At 37.2% G+C, this 25,732-nt stretch overlaps 1 protein-coding gene across 1 annotated transcript; it reads right to left on the bottom strand.

Annotated features, from left to right (window-relative positions):
- Nucleotides 1-1,409: 1,409 nt before the first annotated feature.
- Nucleotides 1,410-20,286, bottom strand: LOC131676439 (cytochrome P450 4c3-like). Its single transcript, XM_058955506.1, has 4 exons — nucleotides 19,892-20,286; nucleotides 2,764-3,159; nucleotides 2,637-2,706; nucleotides 1,410-2,581 (listed from the first exon to the last, which is right to left on the bottom strand). Exons 1-4 carry the CDS (start codon nucleotides 20,145-20,147, stop codon nucleotides 1,687-1,689), a joined length of 1,617 nt encoding a protein of 538 aa, XP_058811489.1. The 5' UTR covers nucleotides 20,148-20,286; the 3' UTR covers nucleotides 1,410-1,686.
- Nucleotides 20,287-25,732: the final 5,446 nt, after the last annotated feature.

Here is a 25,732-nt window from a genome sequence, read left to right as displayed (position 1 = left end):
ATGTGCACAATTGTGTGATATTCCAATTTGGAGCGAAATCGACGATCATTTCAAAGACTATCGTAGAATTTTTTTCGTTGAAATAAGGTGGCGCCTATTCGTTATTCTAGTCTCTTTACTCTAAGCTAGTGTAAAACGCACCAAAGACATCATATTAACAAATTTGGTAAAGAATAACGCTGTTCTAGGTGAACTTAGTCCACTTATCAAGGCTATGCGACGCCATTGCAGAAACTTCAACTAGACCATTACTTATAAACAAGCGTTCGTAAATTATTGTAATAAATAGTTAATGTCCCTAATAACGCGAACAAGTGACTGGTTGATTGAAAGTAAATGCGCTCAAATTAAGTTCCTGCTCAGAAACTCGCGTGTCGCTTCGGCTGTCCGCTGTCCTTACGTGGTCCCGCCCAATAAAATTAGTAAAAGTGTAACACAATTTACGTGCTGATTAACGCATTGCTGTCCACTCACGCTGACAGCTTTATATGAGCTGCGACCGATCGATTGTATACTATTTGTTCCTTTTCGCTTAATAACCGCAAATTACGACCATAAATTGCACAGTTCATGTACGGTGCTGCTCAAAGAGAGAGGGTACACAGAAAAATGAAGTCATAACTCAAGTCTGTTTTGTTTTCCATTTAATGGGCTGTAATAGCAGTCATCAGTCGTCCGATGCTCTGCCAATACTAATCAGATCTGCAGGCTGTCTACTACTTGTGTGGCTTCAGGATACCTATCCGTCAGGCGTTATTCCTTGCGGCAGCGCGAGAAGGGTTGTCTTGTCACAGGTCGTCGTGACTCGTGAATTGCAGGCGAGTACAAAGTCAAGGTCGCGGAGAGCTGGGGTTTGTCTGGGGAGGAGCAATACTGATGTGTGTGATGGCAAACGTATGATCGAATCGAGACGTATAAATCCAACTGATATCGGTTCCATTTCCATCTGGGTCCATTTCATTATCTGTTTCTCCGAGAATGATGAATGCTTACAGGCAGCGGAGTGGCAGTCATGAGTAGTTGAGATAATAATTGAGAAATTCTTGGTGCGAATGGTTTTGTATCGCTCTGTTTGCGGAAGTCGTCCTATAGTACCAATCAAGTTGTTTAAAAGGGGCGTTCTTGGATTGGACCATTGAGTAGTTCTATGGGTTCACCTTTCAGATGAAATGCGGATGATATAGCGTTTCTTAATTGGATCTGAAAGAAGGACTGCTCGGAATGAGTGAGATACTACCTAATTGTACATGATTAAGTCAGGGCCATTGACAATGGTACTTGGTGCGAGACAAGGGGCAATAGGAATGTTTAGGGGTATGTCGTTTATTGATTTTCCTGGTGCGGATAGCCTTTGTATGTGCAATTCTGTAACCTTAGAAAAAAACACCATTTCAACTTTCCACCAACGGTACTTATAAGTTTATTATTTTTGAGCGGTATCTTATCAAATATTTCCGGTAAATATTCACGACCCTTGATGCTATTATACTACACACTAAGCGCTTAGTAGATGGTGTGAATTAAAACAATACGATCAAGCAGAAAGGCGCTAAATCCCACCGGCGAACTAACTGATCTTGAACTTGAGCATCCGTCAATATAGGAAGTAGCGAAATGAATCAAGGGTAGTAGAGCATACTCACTATGGCGGAAGTACCTTTTCATATGCACCATTCTATTCTAACCTTAGTTCCTTCTATGAATCCGTATTTTCAGTCCATGTTTAGATTTAAGTACCAACTCTCCGTATAGGGTAATATCCTCCCTACGATCAAGCGACTCGATTCGATATTTACGCAGAATTGTCGTAAAAATCGCCTTTTCCTCCAACAGCCCAAATTTCTGCCCGATACAGTTACGAGGACCTCCGCTGAACGGAATGTAAGCGTACTGGTGCCGACCTTGGACGACTTCCGGCAGAAAGCGATCCGGATCAAACTTTTCCGGATTCGGAAACACCTTCGGATCTCGATGCAGCTGATACAGCACAATTATAGCGTTCGCACTGGCCGGGATCGTGTACTGATCAATTAGCACATCTTCGGTTAGTCTGCGGGTAATTATCGGAATGCTTGGGAACAGTCTCAGAGCTTCTTTGATGCAACAGTCCAAATATTTCATCTCATTCAGCTCACCCATTGTGGGTGGTCGATCCCGGTCCTGTCCCAAGACGGCGTCAATTTCTTCGAACAGTCGGTCCTGGATTTGCTGGTTGGTGCCAAGCAGGTACAGCAACCAACCGATTGCAGTTGCGGTGGTGTCGTGGCCACCTAGAATAAAAGTATCCACTTCTTCTCGAATCTCTTGATCGGTCAGAGGAACCCCGTTTTGTTTTGTTTCCAGTAAAAGATCCAGGAAGGCAAGTTGACGTTTCTGGCCAATCTCGGATGGTGTATCTTTTGTTGAATTATATTCAAGAGCTTCTCGTTGAAGACGGCGACGCTGGGCAATGACTTGTTCGGAGAACCCATGAAGCACTTTCAGACACTTCGCTTGTCGTTTGTAACTTTCGGTGAACCGGAAGATCAAATTAGGATGCAACCAAATGTTTTGGAGTCGATCTAACATGATTTGTCCAATTCTAAAAAGAATCCAATTTTAATTAATTAGTACTTGGAAACCACATAGAAACTTACTCTTCATGGGCTTTGACGTATTCCGACTCGAACTGTTCCTGGGCGTGGATAGGACACCCCATTGCAGTCTCTGTAAATATAGCCATAGTTATCGTTCGTAGATCAAAGCAAAACTAGCGAATATTACCACATAAAACATCCAGCGAGTACAGCGTCGCATATCTCGTACAATCAAAGCCCCGATCATTTCCAAGTTCTTTCTCCAAAATTCGCACCATCGTTGTGGCTTGTTGATTGAAAATTTCCAAAAATTCCGTCAGCATTTTATAGCTGAACGTTGGATTCAGTGCCTTCCGGCGATGGTACCACTTGGCGGCAGGAGCGGTCAGCAAACCATCACCAAGCCATGGCCGGAGGAAATCGTAATCGCGTCCTTTTTCAATGTTTACACTACTGTTGAGAATCCGTTCGACAGCGGCGGCTTTCGATACTATTACGTAGGGGACGGAACCGTTCCAGATACGGTTGAGGCCCGGTTTGCGGCCGTACATTTTGCGGGCCGCTATCAGTCGGTTGAACATTTCTAAAACAAAAGTTATTGTAAAAGACAGTATTGATATTTTAGAAACACCGCTATGTATAATGGAAATGAGTATCACATATAAACAAATATAATTATTTATAGGGACTGTATCGGAAATAAGATATTCACAAAAATTTGAATTGTCCGCACGTATTTGTAATGGTTTTATTGTCCCTGCACAGCATGGCGTGCATCTGACTGTTATTATTTGTTTTATTACTTTTCTGTACTGTTTAAATTTTCCAGAATAATTGCAAAAGAAGTATTGGAGAATGAGGCTAATTGAAAAGGTTGTAACTACACGAAAATATGGGAAGCGTTTTGGAATGCATCACGCGAGTGTAACATTCATCAGAAACAAGTTTAGAAAACAATATTCTTTAGAGCTGCCGTGAAAAGACGAAAAACCCGAATCTTCCAACCCGAAACTGAATCAGAAAGAGATATCTATAATTAGGAAAAATAAATCAATTTCAATATGGGATCTGGATATTAAAACAGGAAAGATGATCGGAATGCTCTAACGTATCAAGAAACGAAACAACCTGAAGACCTATAAAAAGCAAAAAAAACCAAACAAAAGTTTCCGGATGCATGCATTTTGATAGATGATTCCAAATTCCGACCAGGTACACAATGTTATACTGCCATCATAGCGGAGGATGTAAGCGATGCGGATAGGTTGATTCAGGTGGATAAATTTGGTTGAAAATTGCTGGTATGGCAAGCAAAGTGTTGCTGCGGTTTTAGGACTACCAATTTTAAACTACCGGATATACACGGAAATACATCGATCTAATACCCCATCACTGTTTTGGTCGGATTCTGAGTCGGCATACTACGCCAAAACAAGAACCGAAACCTATTAAAATGCTCGACACGAAACCTATTAAAATAGTGTTTTACGATTTCGTGAATTGAACGATTTATAAAAATCTGGACCAAGTTCCTGAAATTATGAATAATAAACCTCGTATTCATGAAACAATTTGTGTACCCAAAAACTTAGCTGGCACCAAAAATGTACATGGCGTTACATTCGAATGTTGGGTTGAGTTGGTGTGGTTGTTCTCTAGACATGTTTAGTTTTTGTTGTGATTCTTGTTCATAATTTGGAGAAACACTGGTTTGTGTAGACTATTTCAACTAAAAGAGCCGGCAGTTAACGAGGATCATGATTTCTGAAGCGATTTTTCTGACAGAGTAGCATGATTTATATTCATGAGCCTGATATTCGAAATTATTCGAATATGATATGATATTTTTTGGTCACTATCAGACTTTTTACTCGCAGCAGAGTAACAATATGAACTGGATCAAAAGTGTATCTTGTTTTGTGAACTAAACGATTTGTGGCTCTAAAATGTATTTTTGTTGCTCAGTGCAGTTTTTGCTTTCTGGCTGAATATCACAGAAATAATACTCGTAACTATTACTAGTCGCTAGCAGATTGACACAACTTTATTATATTTCATAAAAAAGTTCATGGAACAAAAATTAATACCATGAATAATATTCCAAATTTTGTGAAATAGTTCTCGTGAAAATTTCATGACCATGTGCTGAGTTGCATAAAATTGAAAATTGTTAGGGATGTCTTCTAAATATCACAAGCACGCTAGATAGATCGTGAATAATGTACTATGAATCAAAAACCAATTCACAAATCCATGAATTTTAGTAGATGATTTTGTTAACCATTTCGTGAGCACGAGTGATGAGACATGACTAATATACTAGAAATCATCAGAAATGAATCAGATCACGAATACATGAATAATATTTTATGAATTTTTGTACCATATTACGAACACGAATATTGAATCGTGACTAATATAATGGGAAACATAAATTAGACCACGAGGATTGAAATGATGCATGAATAACATTCTGAGTTTCGTGAAATATTTCACGAGAGAATATCCAAACTGCTTTGATTTTGTGAACTAATTCACAACCATGAAAACCAGATCATGTCGTATAATCAGACTCTGAATAATGTTCGTAAATTTATGAAGAATATCACTAGTCAACCTGTGGTTTTTGAGTAATGCTCATGAAGTTGTGAACTACAGAAAGTCGCTTTGGTAATGACATGATGTAAACCAGGACTGAAGTTCACAAAACAAAAACAAATTAATCATATTTATACAACACACGAATTAGTTATGGAATTTGTGTTTCGACTTCGTCTCATCAGAATTTGTCACTGGACTAAGCTAGAGCCGGATTGACGCTAGCTCCAAAAATATAGTTTTTGATTGTTCCAGAATTAATGGCCTTTAATCACGCTTTTGGGAACAATTTTTCTTTCGTGAAGCATCGGAAAAGATCAAAACCAGCATGTGACTTAAAGGAAGATAAGGGTTTCAGTGTGAAAAAAACATTTTTTTTGCGAATTTTTTAGAATTTTGCGTGAAGCGAATTGACCAAAACTTTCGTACATTATAGTGTGTCATTTCAATAACATTCTGTAATTTTTCTACGCAAAAATATCGACAAACAACTCGGTGACAAAGCTTTTGTAGAACGTCTCTGAAAAAACATGATTTGCGGTGTTACCTGCCATTCAAAAACTACTTTACCGATTTCTTTCAAACTTTGCATACACATTCTATGTAAAAAAAACCTAACCCCTACGTTCAGTTTTTGACATAAATTTTCAATTAAGGCGGCTTTTTACTCAGTTTAAATAAAGAAATTTATTTTTCAAGAAAAATTTCAACTTTTTATGAGCCTCCCTCTTAATTGAAAAATTATCTCAAAAACTCAACGTCTCCCATTACCTCCTAAAATTAAATCGATATGTGGTTTTGAATAGAAAATTTAAGTAAAACAATATGCCGAAGACCGCGAAACGATCTGACGCTTGTGCAAAAAGTTATTAAGCAGAAACTGATTGAAGCTTTGGCGATCGATATTCTATAGCATCACTGCTGCTGACGGTTGCATTACATACAAAATTTTAAACTTTCTCTTTTTGTGGACAAAAGAAGTCTCAATTTATTCCTAAAAACTATTGTGATGTGACCAAACAACTCAGATCATTGATTTGGACTTAATAAGAGAATGTCAAAGAATATTGCATATGATTTGAAAGCCAACGGCAGTGATGCTAGAAAAAATTAATATTTTATCAATCGTCAGACTATCAATCGGTTTCTGCTTAATAACTGTTTCCACAAGCGTCAGATCGTTTCGCAGTCTTCGAGATATTGTTTCATTGGTCAATTTCCAACAAAAACATATCGATTTATTTTTAGGGTAATGGGAAACTCCTGGAGGAATTATTTTGTGAAAATTAATTTTCCCATACGAATTCCCAATTAAACTTTAAACCATGGGCGCAAAAATATAGTATTACCGATGGAACTAATAATTTCCACGATTGTTTTAGGACCTAAATGTAACCCAAATAGTTGCTTGGAGCAGGAATCTATTTTTTGTCCCACCCTATTGTCCATGCGCATGTGACCTAAAAACAGAGCCGCTACCCTAAGTACCTATAGAAGTACCGGCCGGTTGCATACAACAGGCCGAGACAAAACCAACAAGAGAACACCCTAGGAACGAAAATTGACGCCACACCATAATCACAAAAGCATGTAGGAGATAGGCAATGGGAAAGGGAAAGCAAGAAAGGAAGTTAGGCCCAAATAGATGGATGGAATGCGAATGTCTTGAGCTTGAGTTTGTGCGACCACCCCTGGCTGCTACTCCGTTATCGATCGGGACGAGCTGAAGTTGCACAGGGAATCAGTAGAATTATGCTTGGGAGTAGCGAAACATCTTTCAATGTGCAACTCCTGGTAATCCTAAAGGGTTTTTGATCAATACTTGCGTCGGTCAGGCCAGAACGCAGATCGCGTAAGGAAAGGGAAGGAATGGTTAGTCCGATACTTGCTTTTCCTAGAGGCCGTATTATATACTACTGCGCACTCCACAAGTATCACGGGAGGAGGATATTTTTTGTTAGAGTATAGAAGTTGGATTTACTTCTTCTTTACCGACATCAGAGAGGTGATTCCAACTACCTGGACAAGATATCGATCCACCAATTTCATGGACCGGGGACCAACGGCTTTACTTCCCTTCCGAAGGAAGACGTGACCACAGATTTTTTCACCTCAGGAAAATCTCAACGACCTCGGCTGGAATTACAGGCCAACTGGAATGAGTGGCGGTCAGGCTTACCACTCAACCTCCGGCGCTGTCTACAATTTTCTCAGAGATGGGTGAACCGATTTACACAAACTTAATTTCAAATGAAAGTTATAATCAGAGGGGGAACAACTTCAGGGCCGGCGAAAAGCGTGGGTAGTATGGGTAGTAGTACCCACTCGAAAATAACCGAGTGGGTAATTTTTAACCATTTCAAAATAATTTGATGAGCAACGCATGTATCTCGCACTACACACATTTGAAAACATCGATGTATCACAAATCCATTTGCATAAACAAACGTGTAAGCGTGTGCATTGCGAAAGGGAAAAAATCCTTACTAATGGACCCCTCCCCTATGCTTTTTGCCCACTCGGGCGTACACTGATAAAATAAAGTACCCATTAATGCGCAGAAAACTACGCATTTTCAATAAAAGTGGAATAATCCATTAAATGGGTAAAGAGTTTGTACCCATAAATGAGTACAGACCTTGTACGTCAACCTAGGTATAGTTTCGCATTATTTTTCGCAGAATTGTTACAACAAAATGCGTAAAAAATACCCATTTATGAAAATCGCGCCAGAATTAACAATACTGTCAATAGAATTGTTTCTGAATTTAAAAAAAAAACATAAAATAACACTCATTTCACATTATTGTCTCCTTACAAAAGTATAGGAATCTAGATAGAGATCCTATTCCAAAACTCCTTAACAAAATAAAACCGCCAACTTGATATATTTTTGATGGCTGGATCTTTTGGCTGTTCTAAAAATGACAAACTAGTGCATATTTGCAACATCCTCAGTAGTCTAAACAGCCGTTGTTTTCGGATCATTGCCGAAATGTTGCGTTTCCACCACGGACTCCGATGCAGGCCGATAATTTGCAAGTTCCGCTACGATCCTTAGTTAGCAGGTTAACTTGCTTGAAATAATTCTTAAGGAGTTTTCACCCATTGTTAAGATCAATATACCCATTGACATTACCTCATCGAGTAGTTGTGAAATGGATAAAAAGTACTCATTGTTAGAAACAAAAAATACAGCTTGAATAACTTCCGAAAATGGGAAATTTGAATACATAAAATGGGTAAAGTTTTTTTACCGTGTAAAGTGTTTCGCCGCCCCTGAACAACTAGACAGCTCCTATACAAAGCGTTGAAACCACTTTTTTGGGTCTGTGGGTCTAAAATGGCGGATCAATCTTTATTCGAGAGCAATTTCTAAAAAAAAGCGTAAACTTGTTCACAGTGAAAATTTACTTGTTCAGATTTTTTTACTTTCGATAATTCATTTTTGAAGACTTTTTGGGGGTTTGGTGTTGCTTTGTTATGAAAATAATTCCTCTTAATTCCGATGCATTATTTTTAAATGATTCATTATTTTTTGGAATCATCAGCATACAAACAAGCGGCGCTTATATTAGTTATTGAGCACCTTCATTTAGTCTTAGGTAGTAATATTTATATTGCAATGTAAACAACACACACAATGCTACTGGACTGTTTTTCTCCCTCTCCGATAAAAAACGAGCTGTCATCACTTCTGAATTTCGTGGAAACCTTTGCACCGTAAATGTCGCAGCACCTATCAGCTAGATGCTATGCTGTCAGAAATAAACAATCGAAGTCAATCCCGCCTTTGATAAATTCGAAGTGAAAAATGATAATCACAAAACTAAATGTATTTAAGGATTAACGACAAACTTACGAGAATTATCATATGCTAAAGATATTGCAAGGGCGATGGGAGAAGAAAAAATTCACCCTAGAAGCGCGCTCAAATCAAATCATACATTTTACATTTTACATTCGGCACAATTTGTAATAGTTTTAGGAAACTCCAAAATGACGAATTAACTTCCCGAGCAAATACTCATGGGTTCAAACACCACATAGTCCTTTCAAAAGACCTTAAACATGGTCCGTGACAAAAATCACAACCATCAAGACACCATAAAATGGTCTCAATAACCCATAAATACACCAACATATGGTATCTTATGTGGGATCTACCGGACCATGGTGATGGTGTTTTCGTGGCCTGAACCCATTTCAAACACCCATGTCAAACCCCATGACCAAGGGGGTGTTATGGGCTTTTCGTTTGCTCGGGTTGTTTGTATTTATATTAAATTATTACGCTGTTTTGAAATGATCATATTGATTATCTCTTCGGAATGTAAATAAAGAAAACAAGTTCGTAAAAGACGCCATAGAAATTTACAGTATCGCAATTAGTGGACGGCGTTCTATGGTGGCGACATCATTCGAAACACGGTGGTTTCATGCAACTTGAGCTAAACGTCAAGTTGCGGCAGGGTTGTTTATAATGCTCCCATAAGCTGCTACTGAATTTTTAGTGGATCCAACTTCCGGTTCCGGAGTTACGGGTTGATGAGTGTGATCAGACAGCAAATTCTCATATAAACTGGCAACAACATGATGTAATACATATTAAAATAAGTGTAATATTATTTGGATTTGCAAGTCTAGATCACTTATGATCAATCAAAGTATAGCTGATAGCCATTCAAATATTCTTTAAATATTCATCACCTTCCCCTCCCGGACAACCCTCACACCTGCATTCTCTTCATCCACCCGGTATTCCGAAATAAGATGAAAGGTTTCTAAGGCCTCCTCCATTCTCAAGCCACTAAACCCCACCCCATCCACTTACAAACCCATTCCTCCAACATTTCAAAATCTGATCACATGAATATAACATAGAACTAAGGCTGGAAAAAGTCAATTAAATATTATACTGTTTTGTTTAAAGCAGTCTTCCCAAATGAACATCGAACACCATGTTCGCTCTAGTTCTGTGCTCATCCTACACCATCATTTCGTGTGCAAACTCGAACGCGCTAATGCGTACCAACACACGAGCACATGTTCGTCTGCACAACTGAACCCCATGTACGTACGCGGTGTTCGTACACACAGGTTCTTGATACTAGTTTTCTCTTTCTCTCACCCATCATCACTAGCATTGACTCATTCTGGTTTGTGTGTGCCTTTCGCACATGCGCACACGGTGTACGTACACGATGTTTAAACCTAAGTTTGCACATCGTTCGCTTGGGTTCGGTGTTCGATGCGAACCTGTACACAAAGGTAAAGTATGTTTGAGGTTGAACGCGTGTACGAAATTTTGTACACGGGTGCAAACTTGTCGATGTTCATGGGAAGACTGGTTTAAACTGATTCGGCGTCAACTTTCGTGGTAGTAGTGGGATACGTGCTACGTATAATAAGAATATAATAGACATTTTAACAATTATATTGAACATTCCCAGCTAAGGGGCCATTCATAAACCACGTAGACTCATAGGGGGGACGAGGGGTCTGGTAAATGTCTATGTTTGTCTACGAGGGGGAAGGGGGGTCTTTGAAAAAGTCTACGCAGACTTTTAGTTTTTGTTATTCTCGTATCACTAATTATAAATGGAATTTAAAGAGAGTTGTAATCAAAATATCGGTTTATTCAGTATTTATGACACTTCAAAGCTAGTACACTATTCAGGTAACTACTCGTTAAGTGACCACTCAACCCAGAACCCACGATTTTTTGGACAACCTCACACGTTATTGTTTCTTGCGTATATTTTGATATAGTTTTGATCTAGGAATAATACAAAATGACAGTTCCAAAGACGATCGCCCAAAAATCCTCTCGACGGAAGATTTGGACTGTGAAATTATCTGAGGCACCACTAGTTAGCAGACATGCATGGACCATTAAATGCATGAACCATAAAAAGTTAAAAAATGGTCAAAGTTAAGCATTGTAACAACAAAACACCCGATTTTTAACAACAAGTAGATTAATTTTTTAATTTTTTAATTTCGGTGGTTAAAGCAGTAGTGTAGTTAAACTTCTACAACAAAGTGTTTACTCGAGTTAATCAGTTTCTCTTGCAATCATTTACACTGATTTCAAAATCTTAAAACATCCGTTAAATTTTACGTCTTGACCCTAAGCAACTCCGTGCGAACCGGTTCTACTATATTTATCTTCGAAAATATTCGGAGTTAAACTTTGATACTTTTCGATAATACTCTTAGGTGATACGGCTATTAAATACATAAGAAAAATAAATATTTTTGGGAAGATTTAAATAGCTTCGATCCCTTCATCAAATAAGGCAATTTAGATTATCCTATTATCTTAGAAATATTAAAATTGTTCACGAAAAGGGAAATTTGTGTGCATGTTTGGTTTATTATTTTAGTCTAGATGATAGTACACATCGACAGTATTATTTTGTAGTTTTTTCTTATAATTCAACAATTTTGAATGCACCAGTAAGACTCAAGAAGTGTTTAGCAATTCTACATGGTTGGTGTAGGTAGCACTTCGGCTAAAATTTAAGCTAGTTATAGCAATATATCTTTTTACATATATTTGTGTTACTAACCTTGAAAAAAAAAGCATTCCGCTACACAAACGTTGGAAAGCACGTTGAATCGGTATTAATTGATTTGATCAATCATAGACAAAAAACCAATGTGAAAAACCTTTCTTTAATATTTAAAAAGCTTGAAATAAATCTGAACGCTAATTTTTAATTGAACATTATAATGTGCTTCTTGCTAAATTCAGATTTCCCGCGAATGAAAAAAAAAAAAATAAAAGTCTACGTAGACTTTTTGTCGTGGGGGGGGGGGGGTAAAAGTCTACTAATGTCTATTAGGGGGGAGGGGGGGTTAAAAATTCCCAAATTTCGGTCTACGTGGTTTATGAACGGTCCCTAATTACCAAGGGACTGGAGGATGTGAAATATTTTTCAATATTAAGAGCTATATTACTCAAGGAAAATCATGGAATTGAAGAAAGAAAGATTAGAAAAGCGTGGAATAGGGTCATATGAGCAAGCTTAGTTCCCCGGCGATTTAATCTTTTGTCTTCTGCAACGCAGGGGTCAGGCTATTTTGGCATTAAATGCGAATCACCTGAGTCTGTTGCATGCCCGGACAAGCGTAAATTCACCTGACGTATGCTGTTGGAACCGGTAAACTGCTAAGCTTCCTCATATGACCCTATTCCACGCTTTTCTAAACTTTCTTCCTTAAATTCCTCGCTCTTTCTTGGGGACTATGGCTCTTAATATTGAAAAATATTTCACGCGTTCCAGTCCCTTGCTAATTAAATATCGTTACAATATAAAAAAGGAAAAAGATTGACTCACTCTAAGTCGTTAATAAAAAAGAAAAATACAGCTAAGGATAGTTTGGATAAATGAGAAAAGCACAATTGCACTACTAGGTGGATTAAAACAGGTTTTTTTTTCTCATTTTAAATAAAACATTATTTTTAAACAAAAATTCCAACTTTTTATGAGTAAAAACCCCCTTAATTGAAAAATTATCTCAAAAACTCAACGTAGGGGTTAAGTTTTTTTTTTACATAGAATGTGTACGCAAAGTTTGAAAGAAATCGGTTAAATAGTTTTGAATAGCAGGTAACACTGGATTTTTTGATCCCATCCAATACAAGAAACTTGGTTCGAATTCTAACACCATGTAAACAAGCTCGCTGAACTGTCATTTTTTCGAGCATTTTTGATCTTATGGCGTCATCTTGCAATGTCCCATTGTTTTATTAAGTTGAGTTTGTTATTATTTATGTTGTAAAATGCATGTTAAATAATTCCATATTAAATTTGCAAAAGGACGCATAAGATTTGTAAACAAACTTTTATTTTGATGGTTTCTCTTAATTTACTATAATTTCAAAGCAGAAAACAATTGAAATTACTTCTACGAAGGGTATAAATTTACATTAACGCATATTTTTCATGAAATTCCACTCTACAGCAGACTAATGAGCGAAATAAGTTTGTTTACAAAAGACACTTTCGCCCTTTTGACGAATTAATATTGAATTAATAAATATTGAATAAAGTATTTCAAAATAAATTCAAAGATTTGGTCGAGTAATATTTCGACACAAATCTTCAATTGAGATTACCGCATACTAGGCTCCCATATAGGATAGGACTTTGCATAATAAAATAAGCAAATGAGTTCCTAGCATTCGTCTACCTATGAGACTGCTACCGACGCACCCGATGATTTGCCACCGATTGAGGTCACTGACCCTTACGCAATGTGTCGGGCAAATATTGTTTTTCGCTCTGTCGGAAGCGGCTTGGTATGGTTAAAAATGTCCACTAGAAAAAAGATGACCCTTGGTGCAGTTTGCGATTTCGTGCATTTGAACACGATTTACAAGAACTTCGCTAAGCAAGTTCCGGTCCTAAGAAGATTTCCAAATGCCCGCTTAATCTGAGGATCCCCAATGCTAGATTTCTCACTTTAGTCAGACTAGTGGAAGAGGCAGGAGTTGTCCATTTCAAAAATTCGCGTCGTGATGTGTTCTTAAAGGTAACTAATTGACATGAAAATTCCAAATCAGTTTGCTAAAACGTTACGTTCCTTTCCCCAAACGCTCAACACACCACACAATAACGCTAGCGACGGCTTCTGACCCCACCGTCAGCTCTCGAAGTTTCCCGGCGGTACACTTGGCCGGAAGAGAGTCGCAGACCAGCCGACACGCTATGATCGGCAAGCAACGTTCTTCTTCGGTTTCGACAGGAATTTGAGGCGTCCGTACCACGTCGAGCGAATCTGGGGTGACGATTTCGGCACAGGTTCCGTGCGATTGAAGGCGAAGGCAGACAGCAGCAGAAACAGATTCCGTCGGCATCCGCAGAGTGCAGTAGGCAGCACGCAAAATGGGTCGTGAGTAAACAAATGCACGTTTCCGTTTATTTGTGATTGTCCATTAGCGTGGGACACGGTTATATGAAAAAAAAATTAAATTTAGCTTCGAGCAACTTTTTGGGTTACATTTGGTTCCTAAAACAATCGTGCAAATTCTTAGCTCGATCGGTGAAATTATATTTTCGCGCTTGTTAAATGGCGTTCAAATCACCCACTGCGGGGAGCGGTTCGGCAGGCCAGTTGAAACATTGACATTTCAAAATTCAAATAAAAGTCTCCCTAATAATCCTATGCGCTTCCTTTTTGAGTAAAAGATTCGGATGAGAGAATCGAAAATTCAAACGAACTTTATTGAATCACTTAAATCGATTGGAAACGAGCCCTAATATTGCGTTCAATATGAGCTTGAGCTTGTGTGCAACTTGCTGAAAAATCATTCAGTGGAAAGAATGGCGCTAAAATGCCTAGGAAACTGAACAACGTTGGTGTTTGGATGGCAGGCAGTTCTAGAAACTAGAAAAATGAAATTAAATTGATGCCTTCAGCAGAAGATATTGTATTGTTTATTTATTTATTTAGCAGAAGATGTTTCCATAGTTCGCAAAACTGCTCCACAGTAAAAAAAAAATGTGTTTGATCTAAGTACTTTATACACTTGAATCAGCTTGTCGTAACGTACTACCAAATGAAGTGAATTAGCATTGCCAATATATTGTACTATAGTGATTATATACAATAGTGATTCGCGGTTTATACCTGTTTTTGAAATCTATTTTATCGAATTCACTTTATAATTTAAAGCCTATCTGTTGACTCTGGCAAACAACAGATCAGCTCTATGTGGTTCGTGTAACTACACAGGAAATGATGAAAAATGTAAGTAAAAAGTGTGCGAAGCTAATAAAACCAAATCTTTACATGATGTAGGGTAATGAGTCTATTTTCGGCATGTTTCTTTTATCATACTATCCATTTAAAGTCGTTGGTTAGAGCAGCATCTGCCGTCTTTGTTCAACGCATTGGGTCAAAGTATAGGGCGAGCATTTCGTCGGTTTCTGGACATTTGTGTTATAAGATTGGTTTTCAACAACGAAACAAAGCTGTTGATGTCAATTTATACGCACTCCATCGATTGTAGATTGAGTAATTAGTAAATTAGTGAAGTACCCTTTATAATATAGTGAAAATAGGCTCTTTACCTTATAATTTTTTCGCAATCGTAAAAAATACTTAGGAAACGCGGGCTTAAAAATAGACAAGATCCCCTTAAATAATAAACTAAAGGAAGAATTACATCGAAAAAACAACCTAAATGTAAACATTTATACGTCCAACCCCTAAATTTTCAGAACGATTTTGAGGTTCAACTGCGAAAACCTCGAAAAGCGCGGTCATCTTTGAAAACGAAAAAAGCCGGTTTTAGCACAACGTTGGCAAAATCTTCATGAAAATTAGTTAGCAGTATTCTAACAATGGTCCGAATACATTGATGAAGATTTTGTGAAAGGTTGCGAAAAAACTGTCCTTTTCGTTTTCAAAAATGCTAATGATCTTTTTTTTTTTTCCAAAAACGTAAACACGTCTTTGTTTGACAGTATCGATCTTATTTGACTATGGCTTTAGCCATATGTGTTAATACTTTTGACAGTAAACCCAGTCAGTTTTATTTTTCTATCATAGGGTAGAGCCCTTATTCATCTCACTAGTCCGGATGTCACACTATTTTGCCGATAACTCGGCTTACAGTGAATTGATTACGCTTAAATAGGTATCAACTGCTTTGTTATTAAGAAGCAGTACCATAAAAAATCTCGTATGGAAAAAGTAAAATATTCGTGTTTGAGCGAAGCGAAAAGTCGAGTACTACGCCCTCTTATTCATCCTGCCATTTGAGCTAATGTGTTGAATAGAGATAGAAGACACTGCTCTAACTAATGTGTTCGAATGGTGGGATGAATAGAGGTGCTAAGATAGGGTAACAGTAACCCTACGTACGTAAATTAAAAAAAAAAAGACTCAACAACATATCTTTAACATGACCCAATTCGTACTTACGCGAGAAGGGAGTCCCAATTCCCATCTTATCTTGAAAATATGGAAATTGGGGATCTTCATGTCCACAAATAGTGTGAAAATATATTTTTATTCGATCCAGTTTAACTGACTGTCACTTCGGCAACGAGCAAAAAAGTAAACGGTGATATATTCATAAGCTTTTATTCTCCGGTGGAGCGAAAAATATTGTGTCTAATTTATCCGGAGAAGTTTTGCGAGAGAAATACACATCAAAAAAAAATCTTGTAACTTTACGCCTTGCCAGATGCTCACAAAAGGAGCGTCCCAATTCACATAAATTTACATTTAATTACATGTAAAAATGTGAGTTGTTCGTTCCTAGGTCACTCAGTCTGAGTTTTACATCCAAAGAGCGACAATATTTAATTTTACATATCATACATGTAAAATCCTATTATCATACAGAAAAAAATACGTCGCTACGTTGTTTACGTCAAATGTAATTCTCATTTATTCTAAGAGTGCAGCTTTCCATGTGAAATTCAGACCATTTTTGGAGTTTCCGGAATTTTAAGTCATATGAGTGATACACGTAAGGCCTGGAGCCGATTTAAGGGGTTATATACAAAGTTGAAACTCAAAAAATCAGATTTTTTTTGAATATTCTGAAAGTACATGCTTTTGAAAGTATCTGTGCAAAATTCATCCAGATCGGAGAACTAGATTTCAGATTACAGCCATTTGTAGCGAGCTGACTCTTCCACGAATTAAGTTAACATAAAATTTTAAACGCAATTATCTCGGAATGAAATTTATTGAAATGTACCGTTGCGGTGAACGTGATATCTCAAAAATTATTCATCCGATCTTCATAATTTTTTTTCAATTGCTTGTATTTACAATCTCATGTACTTAAACGGTTCCTTTTTCATCAGAAAATTTTCGATTCTTTGCAATAAATTTTTGTTTAAAATTTGGAACACCAAAAATCTCAACTTTTTGGTTAACATGTTTTGTTTTGCAAGAAAAAAATGTTCTAAGAAACCGATCCGTTCAAGTACACCACAATACATTTTTCTTCAATAATCTTTTTAGTTTTTGGATTTCAGTCGAGCGGTTCGGCTTGGAGAGTGTTCACTACAAACCGCTGCCAAAAAAAAAACGCTTCGGGGGATGGGCCTTAACTCCGACAACCTTGAATATTTTTCTTAATTCAACTAGGTTTTTCTATCTTCGATAGTACTACCAACAAACTGTCCTTCGCTTTTTAAAATAAATTTAGCATAAAACGCTTCAAAAAAAATCACGAACTTAGCTCACTTTTTCGCCACAACTTTGAATATAACCCCTTAAATGAATTGTATGTGTACCCTGTCAGTATGGATACCCTTAAATGGCGAAACGCTCAGTAGGCCTTGAAGACTGTTAAACGTGCACAACTTAAGCAAACATTGATAATCAGTAGTGCATCTCCGTGATGGTGTAATTTTCCTGTCACTGTTTCTAAGCTTTATTATGTTACTATATTTTAATTCCCACAAGATTCTACTGTATCGATTTTGTTGGCTATTTTCGGCAAATTTGAGACTAAGAGAAACGAAAGCAATGAAATTGAAAGACAAGTCCTTATGATGCTCAAACACAATAGGTTATCAATGTAGTGATCCGAAAATTTTCGTGCAATTTTTTTTATAATACTTAATTAAATTAGTCAGCAACAATTTTTTTTCAATCCAGTTAATTTTGGTTTGTGGCAGGGGTTTACCCCCCCCCCCCCCCCCCCTCCTGACTAAGCCACAGTATTGCTAAGATCATATTCTACACACCAAAATTTGGTTATCGGTTTCAGCAAAATTTTACTGAATTTTCATCAGCTGAAAGTTTCAGCAATACAAGATGCCGAAAGAACGTCAATTTGACTTGATCCCATTTGACAGATTAGCTTTGCTGAAAATTTAGTAATTCAAATTGTCAAATTGACAAAGCAATTACCGGATTTACGGTAACTCACCCCGGAATACTGAGAATTCAGCAATAGTGCTGTCAATTTGACAATTTCAATTGCTCGTTTTCAGTAAAGTGAATCTGTCAAATCGAATTAATTAAAATTTCTGAATTACTGAAACTTCCCGATGATGAAAATTCAGCAAAATTTTGCTGGCATTCGACAGGAAAATTCGATGTGTACCAACACAATTCTTTTCCCGTGATGCTTGTGGAGATGCAGAGGTAGTCTCGGTCTCTAGCAACAGCGAGTGTCGAACTAACATCCCTTTCCTTCTCTAGTAGAACAGCAGTGGCCGGCTCCGTTATTGACCATTTCATAAGTATGTTAGATCAGTTAAACATGCACAGTAAGAATGATTTGCTCCTCCTAAGCATTATTTTATCGGTTCATTGTGCACCTTGTCATCGGTGGTAGTAAATTAGTAAATTAGGTTAACCTAGGAAAACTCTAGAAAGAGAACTGCGGAGACTCCATTTTGGATCGATTGGATTCGGGTTTAGCTGTCAAAAAACGAATCCAATCGAACATTGCCTATCCTTATAACATTGGACGTGTTGCCATACAATGCCGGGGCATACGCTGCCAAAAATGCTGTTTTGCTCTCCGCAGTTCTCTTTCTAGGTTAACCTATTCCACATTTTTCAAAACTGTACATATTGTTATTCTTGCTATTATGAACAAAGCAAAGGTAAAGACACCAATTGAAGGCTTTTGGGCCGTGTAATAAATGAAGGGCACAATAACCTCACTTAGCAAAACATCGTTGCCGTTAATTTCAATGACAAAATATTTTGCCGAAAATCGTCACCATTTTTAAACAATCGTTGTTTTACGCAGCTACTTATCTGTTTGTTTTCATTGCACTGTTGTCGATAGGTGTGTAGTTTGCATTTTGTGCATTATAACATTTTAATATCGGTGAGCTATTTAGTGACATTTTATGTTTTTTGATGATAAACCATTTTATGCGAAGCACGCAACCGTCAGCAGTTACATTTACACTGTGCCAAAAAAGTGCTATTCGTTTAAAAGTTTGAGGTTAGGAAACAACGAAAAAGCGATTTTGTTCAATCGTTGGTTGTAAGTAAACGACTAAGAGATGAATGGGGAGGAAAATGATAAGCTTTGTACCGTTTTTACTGATATTTTATGGCAGCATGAATTACTTAGTATTTATTCTTTGTTAGATTTATATTTATTACAGGAAACCGGAAATACTGGACACCAGACAATATTGAAGTTACCTGAATGTCAATTTTTATTATTAGTAACAAAACAATTAGAAATAATTTTAATATGTCCTCAATAACACTACACATGGATTGTGTTGAACAAATTGAAAATGCAAAAATGCCGGTTTCCGAAAAATGTGGGTTACACTCTTTTGAATGAGTCATTTAGTTATTTGTATAAATTTCGATTCTCCTCGATTTCGCACAACCAGTTGTAACCGAAATAAAACCCCATTTCTGTGATGAATAATGATGTCAGCAAATTTTCCGACATGACAAATCATTTAACACGAATCTTTCGCAGTATAAATGTGACAAACGTGATATATTTGGATTTTGTAGTAAGACTGCCAGAGAAAATACCAAAAGTATCCAACAAAATCTGAACAGAGTCGAAAATTGTCTGAATAAATAGGTATAAATGTTCTGTGACATCCGGAGTACGTCCAACATTAACTTGTACTTTTTCTTTATACACAAATTACTCTCTAATCCTTAAATTGCCAATAAACACTACACGACACGTCAATCAGCGTCACCCCGCACCACAAATCACAATTCACTCTCTCACCCACCTTCCCGATCCGTCGCCATCAGCAGTGCATTTCCCAGCAGCGGCATACACGCCGGTCCCGGAAGCTTGTTCACATGATGCCGAACACTTTTCGCGCTCCTTCTTTTGCTCTGCTTGATCGGTACCAGCGATCGTATCCTGTCGCCGTAGATTGCCGCAAAAATGAACGCACAAATCACTACCGTCAGCAGGTGAAATTCTTTCACCACGTGAACGATCTGAGAAATGAGTGTGATCAGTACCAGCGACTTTTCCATTGTGGGTCACTACGCTACACTACGACAACGGGTGATAGTAGGGTATCTTCGAACCGCCACGACCGAACGACGACAGTATGGTACCTACGACACAGTGCTCGATCAGAGGTTTAAAAATTCTTACTGCACTTGCGGTTAAGCTGGTTAGCCCAATAAGACTGATACGAATGGACGAGCGGCGCTTGCAGATAAAAAGTGATTGCTCAGCGTCGGCGAATGACCCGCGTTCTGCGTTCTGAGAGTCCCATACTTTATTGGCTGACGTTCGGTTTTATGATTGTAATGTTCTGGGCCTGGGGGTGCTCAAAAGTGGTTTTTGTACTTTTGGGTTTTTTCGTTTTTCATCTCTGTATAATTAATAATAAATTTTAAATTTAAGATAGCAATATTTGATTACATATTTACTGCGAAGATTGTTTCGAAGCTGCTTCATTAAATAATCGGCTCTCGTAATTGAAATCAGTGACTCGCGACCAGGTACCTAGATCTTCCAAACTCGTTTACTCTGTCTTATTCTAAATTTATACACGCACTGTTAGGTGCGTGATTCGTTTACTAACTGATGCATTAGAGTAAATCATGTTTACATCTAGTGCTCCTAAATTTGAGCTTGCCCAAAGAATTCAAATCCAAGTAAACAAAAATCAAACTAATTTTTCATTGTTCACTGATACCGGCAAACGAGCAGGCTTGCGAAGAAGTCGCGCATTGCGAAGAGTTGAACTAGTTTTGGTCTCCTTCGCCAAGGCTTAGCGTAGCTAGAGCGTATGCCGCTGTCAGCATCGGTTGGGTATTATCTCGCTATTGCATATAGTAGGTCCATTCAGTGATGGTATTCTCGTTCGTTGTCATGTAAAAGTCTGCTATAGTATTCCGTCAATACTCATTTTAGATCATTATAGTGCTTTACTGCTCAGTAATGACATTACCTAGGCCTCGTGCATGGGTTCCTTTTCTCGAACCTTTGCGAAATAGTGAGAGCACTCATAGCAGCCTCTTCGCGCATTTACGCTCGTCTGTTCGTTTCCATGTACTTCTCATTCGTACCAACATATGAGAGAAATTTAGATAAAGGTGTAAGTGCAAATGAGCGACCGAAAATAAAAGTCGCAAAGACAGAACATGCTTAGTAAAATCCGTTTCATATATATTAGAATATAAAAATCGAAAAATGACTTTAAGCGTGAAAAACGGACAGAGATCCTTCAGCGTAAGAATCGCTTAAAAAGTTCTCACTCGGCAAGGATGAACCTCCAGTATAGAAACCGGTTTAAAATAGGCAGAAGCATCTGTAAAGCGTGAAGCCCTTTAAAAGCCGGCTAAAAAAACTACTTTGTAAGAATTGGATATATTTATTCCGGGTTTTATAGTGAAGGTTGTTTTATCCGACTCTTACAAACGAGAGTCTCTGTCCGTTTTCTATGCTTGATGTTTATATCCGGTTTTTGTGTTTTAACATATTTGAAGCGGGTTTTACGAAGCGGCTGTAATATTAACAAACGTAAGCGTAAATTAGTACATACAGAACACTAGATTAGGATTGTCGCTGTTGTTCCCATTATTTTCGCTTCGAAGCATGTTTGTTTTGTGTATATATCTGTCAAAGTATCGCACGTCTCTCTGGTAAAAGTCTTTGGTTCACATTCTGGGTACACGTAGAAAAATTAGGCTTGTTTGTAACAACAAACTGTTTTGTGGAGGTTCAAATTGGTAAAATGCAGAGTTTGCATATTTTTCATTTTCGTCTCTTTTATACTGCTGTGATGTTGATGCATTCAAGATCAAAAATGTCCAATGTATCAAATTTACAGTAGAAAAATGAGACAGACAGAAAAATGATGTGAAATTTGCTATGAATCAAATTTCTATATGGCGTACTATTATAATTTTGATGCACGGTACATGAATTTCAATAGTTTTCACATGATATTTATGTGTGACAGATAATTTTTATGTGCTGCTTCAAATTTGCAAAAAAAATCATATGTGAAATGAATAGATTCAATATAGCAATTTTTCTCGGTGGAAATTTTCGGCTGGTGTTGTTATGAAATCTCGACAAACATATGATTACGGCCTAAAAGCCAACTGTCAAAATCCACTTTGAATGGAAATTCCGGACAAACCGTTACTAGCCGAACACAGTTCACAGCAGTTTATGAAAGAAAAAAATATTTTTCTTTCGATTACTATAAACATCTCTGATTGGCGCGTAACGGTTTGTCCGGAATTTCCATTGAAAGTGGATTTTGACAGTTGGCTTTTAGGCCGTAATCATATGTTTGTCGAGAAATGAAAGAGTTTTGTCTATTTGGCCCATTTGACCGGAATCAAAACAATGATGTTCCTACCACTGCGCCAGCGACAATTCTAATTTAGTGTTCTGTATCTACTGGTAAATCCCGTGAGTAGTAGGATTTTTCTAACTCAATTCTTTTTCCATTGTATATTCGTCCTAAGAAGAACGGTTTGTTGTTAACTATATCTCGTGATTCGGGTTGAGAGACGGAAGAACAACTTGTAGCGTAAACAACGGAAAAAAATTAAAGGGTTGTGTACAGGACACGACCACGGTGACATTAAAAATGTAGCTTTTTTCAAGAGCGTGCAAATAAATTTTATTTATCACACATATCGACTCACGTTCTTGCTCACTCGCCTGTTTTCATATGTTACAATTTGCTATATACCCTCCCCATTAAAACATAATTTATTGAAGGTTTTAACGGTATTCTATTAATCAATCAACTATCTCACTAGGTGATTGGCATTATTTGGCTGATCCATCTAGTAAAAATAGGCTGGTCTGTCCAGAAAATATATTCAAAAGAAAAGTTCCATATTGAGAACTCGTCGCTGTTGTGCTATCTTATGACAAACGCCATTTTGGGGTAAACTGAGTTAGATATGCCACATCACTTGGCTAAAAAATCTCTACAAAGTGGCGTTTTCAGAATTTTGACATTCTACTTGCTTACTGAGATATAGCGAGAAACGTGCTGAGAAATTTTCAATTTTTTACTTCAATTAACTGTGTATGGGGATTGGCTCAAGATATCTTGATGTATAAGATGTTTTTATGTTTAAAACTATCCGAGATACACAATGGTATAATAATTTTCAAAACAAAAATACACGCATTGTGTGAAAAAAGCAGTTTAAGTTTTAAATTGGAAATATAGCATGTTTGGCAACACTGTAACCAAAAATAACTAATTTTTCAAGATTCCCTGACTCATTTCCTTCAAGATGCATCTAACAGATTGTTTATAGACCAAATTAAGCCAAAGATATGAATAAAAGTTCATAATTGGTGAATTTTTTCTATGAAAAATTTTCCATGCGCGATTATGACACGCCATACAAATTTTGCCATCAATGCACACCTATGACACGTGTGAGTGCGACTTTTGTTTACATTTATAGTAAAAACTCGCAACATAGTCAACCGATCTTCGTAATATTTGAGAGATTAATACAGAATAGATAGAAGCATCAATTGTATTCTTTGAATTGTTTATACCATTTATAAGTTTCAAGCTATTCAATCTCAAACTTTAAAAATCGTTTTTCTCGGAATATGCTAAATGGCGCTTGTCATAAGATAGCACAACAGCGACGAACTATGATGAGGAAGCCCACGCCCGCCAACGGCAATATACAGATTCTCCATAAAATATGAAATTTCATTTTCCATTTAAATTTTCAATAATGTACTAATGAACTTAAGTAAACAATCTTAAGATTAAGTATTTCTTGATCGATTAGTGGTGGAAAAAATGAAATTATTTGATAAATTACATTGTTATGCAACGTTCGCACTACCAGTTAAAACGGGTTTTTATGCTATCTTGGTGACATTTTTCTTGTTGCTAATTATTAAAACGTGTTATAACTCTGTAGTGTAAACATTGTATTATTAAACCAATTCTGCCTTTTTTCTATTATATAGGTGTTTTATGTGGTAATAGGACTGACATAATTATATTTTCAGTACAGCGGTTTGTTTCATAATTTAAAGCAGATTTATTTTAAAATTTAAATTAGTATACCCAACCGTTCTATTTGTTGTATACTTTAAAACGCAATTAGAACTGTGTTTTAAATACATAGGGTAGGACAGATACACCCAGGCAAAACGTATAACGAAATTCATAAGATTTATCTTATGATGCATAGAAAAGTAACAAAACTATGTTTTCATAAGATTAACATGAAAAACATACGGCTTTTATGATTATCTTATTATTTTATAAGGTATTGCATATGCCAGTCGTTTGAATTTCATACGAGCATCTTATGATTCTCATAAACATACGAGAAATGTATAATATTGTCTTATGACAAATCAAAGATGCCTTATGGAACATGAAATCATAGCAAACCGATTTGATAAAAAAATGCCGTTTCATAAGATAATCTTATGATTTCCATACGTGCTACTTGTGGCTAAAAAGTATACGATATTCCTATGAAATTCGCTGTATTTTTTGCCTGAGTGTACTCTGACTGGATAAACTGGGAAAACAATTTTAAGACCAGTAACGCTTAAGACATCGCTTGAATTTGAATCGAAAAAGAACACCCGCTTAAACTGCTGCTGGGACGGTAAGTTCTGTTTTAAAATTTTCCGTTGTGTGCAGTACGAAACAAAAGTGTTTGAAATTAGAAAACAAAAAGTTCTGCTGGGAATGTGATTGTTTCCGATGCAATTACACTCAGGTTTTTTAACGCAGGGGATACAGGCCGTGCAAATGAAAACCGCGTAAATTTCAAAAAAACGCGTAAATGAAAACCGCGTAAATTTCATAATCCGCGTAAAAAAACCTGAGTGTACTCTCCTATATAAAATACTACGCTGCTGAACAGTACAATAACCACAGAAGCACGTTGTTAGATGCCTTACTGAAAAAAATATAACCGAAATATGAAATATATGAGAACCAATAGGCTCTTTACCCTACGCAGCTACAAAGCGCACATGGATTAACAAGTTACAACGCACACGCATGCATAAAAAAATATATTTTTTTCAAACGCAACACTCTTAAGCAACACACACCGTATTGAATTAAATCAAAACCACCCCGCCCACCCACTTTGCAAATCATTCTGTGACACCATGCTGGTACCCGACAAATCCGCACACGGCCACCGCTGCCGAAAATGCATAGCGTCTACCGCTTATTGTAGTGCCCAGACGCTGCAGCCATGATCTTACCCGTTCGACATAAGAACAAAAACTGATTCAAACGGGTACGCGTCACCTCTATTTATAAACTAACCGTATATGGTTTAGTCACTTAGGTGCGAGTGTGTGCAAATGCCAACGTTGCCGAAAATCGATAGCGCTTATTGCATCGCCCGGAGACGATGTTGTTCGTATGGGATAAGAGCAACAACTGATTTAAACGGACATGCGTTGCTTCTATTTATGACTGTTCGTGTGTGATTGAGCCACTAACCTACCCTCTAATGACGGCTGTGTCTGAGAAATCTGCCTCACAAATGGTAATTTTCCCGTTTTTCGTGAACTTTTTAATTTTACCAATTTTTAAAAGTCTACTTTTATTGGGGAGATATTA

The sequence above is a fragment of the Topomyia yanbarensis genome, chromosome 1, assembly GCF_030247195.1.
Source record: "Topomyia yanbarensis strain Yona2022 chromosome 1, ASM3024719v1, whole genome shotgun sequence".
NCBI classification, from domain to species: domain Eukaryota; kingdom Metazoa; phylum Arthropoda; class Insecta; order Diptera; family Culicidae; genus Topomyia; species Topomyia yanbarensis.
This window is presented reverse-complemented; position numbering and strand designations above follow the sequence as displayed.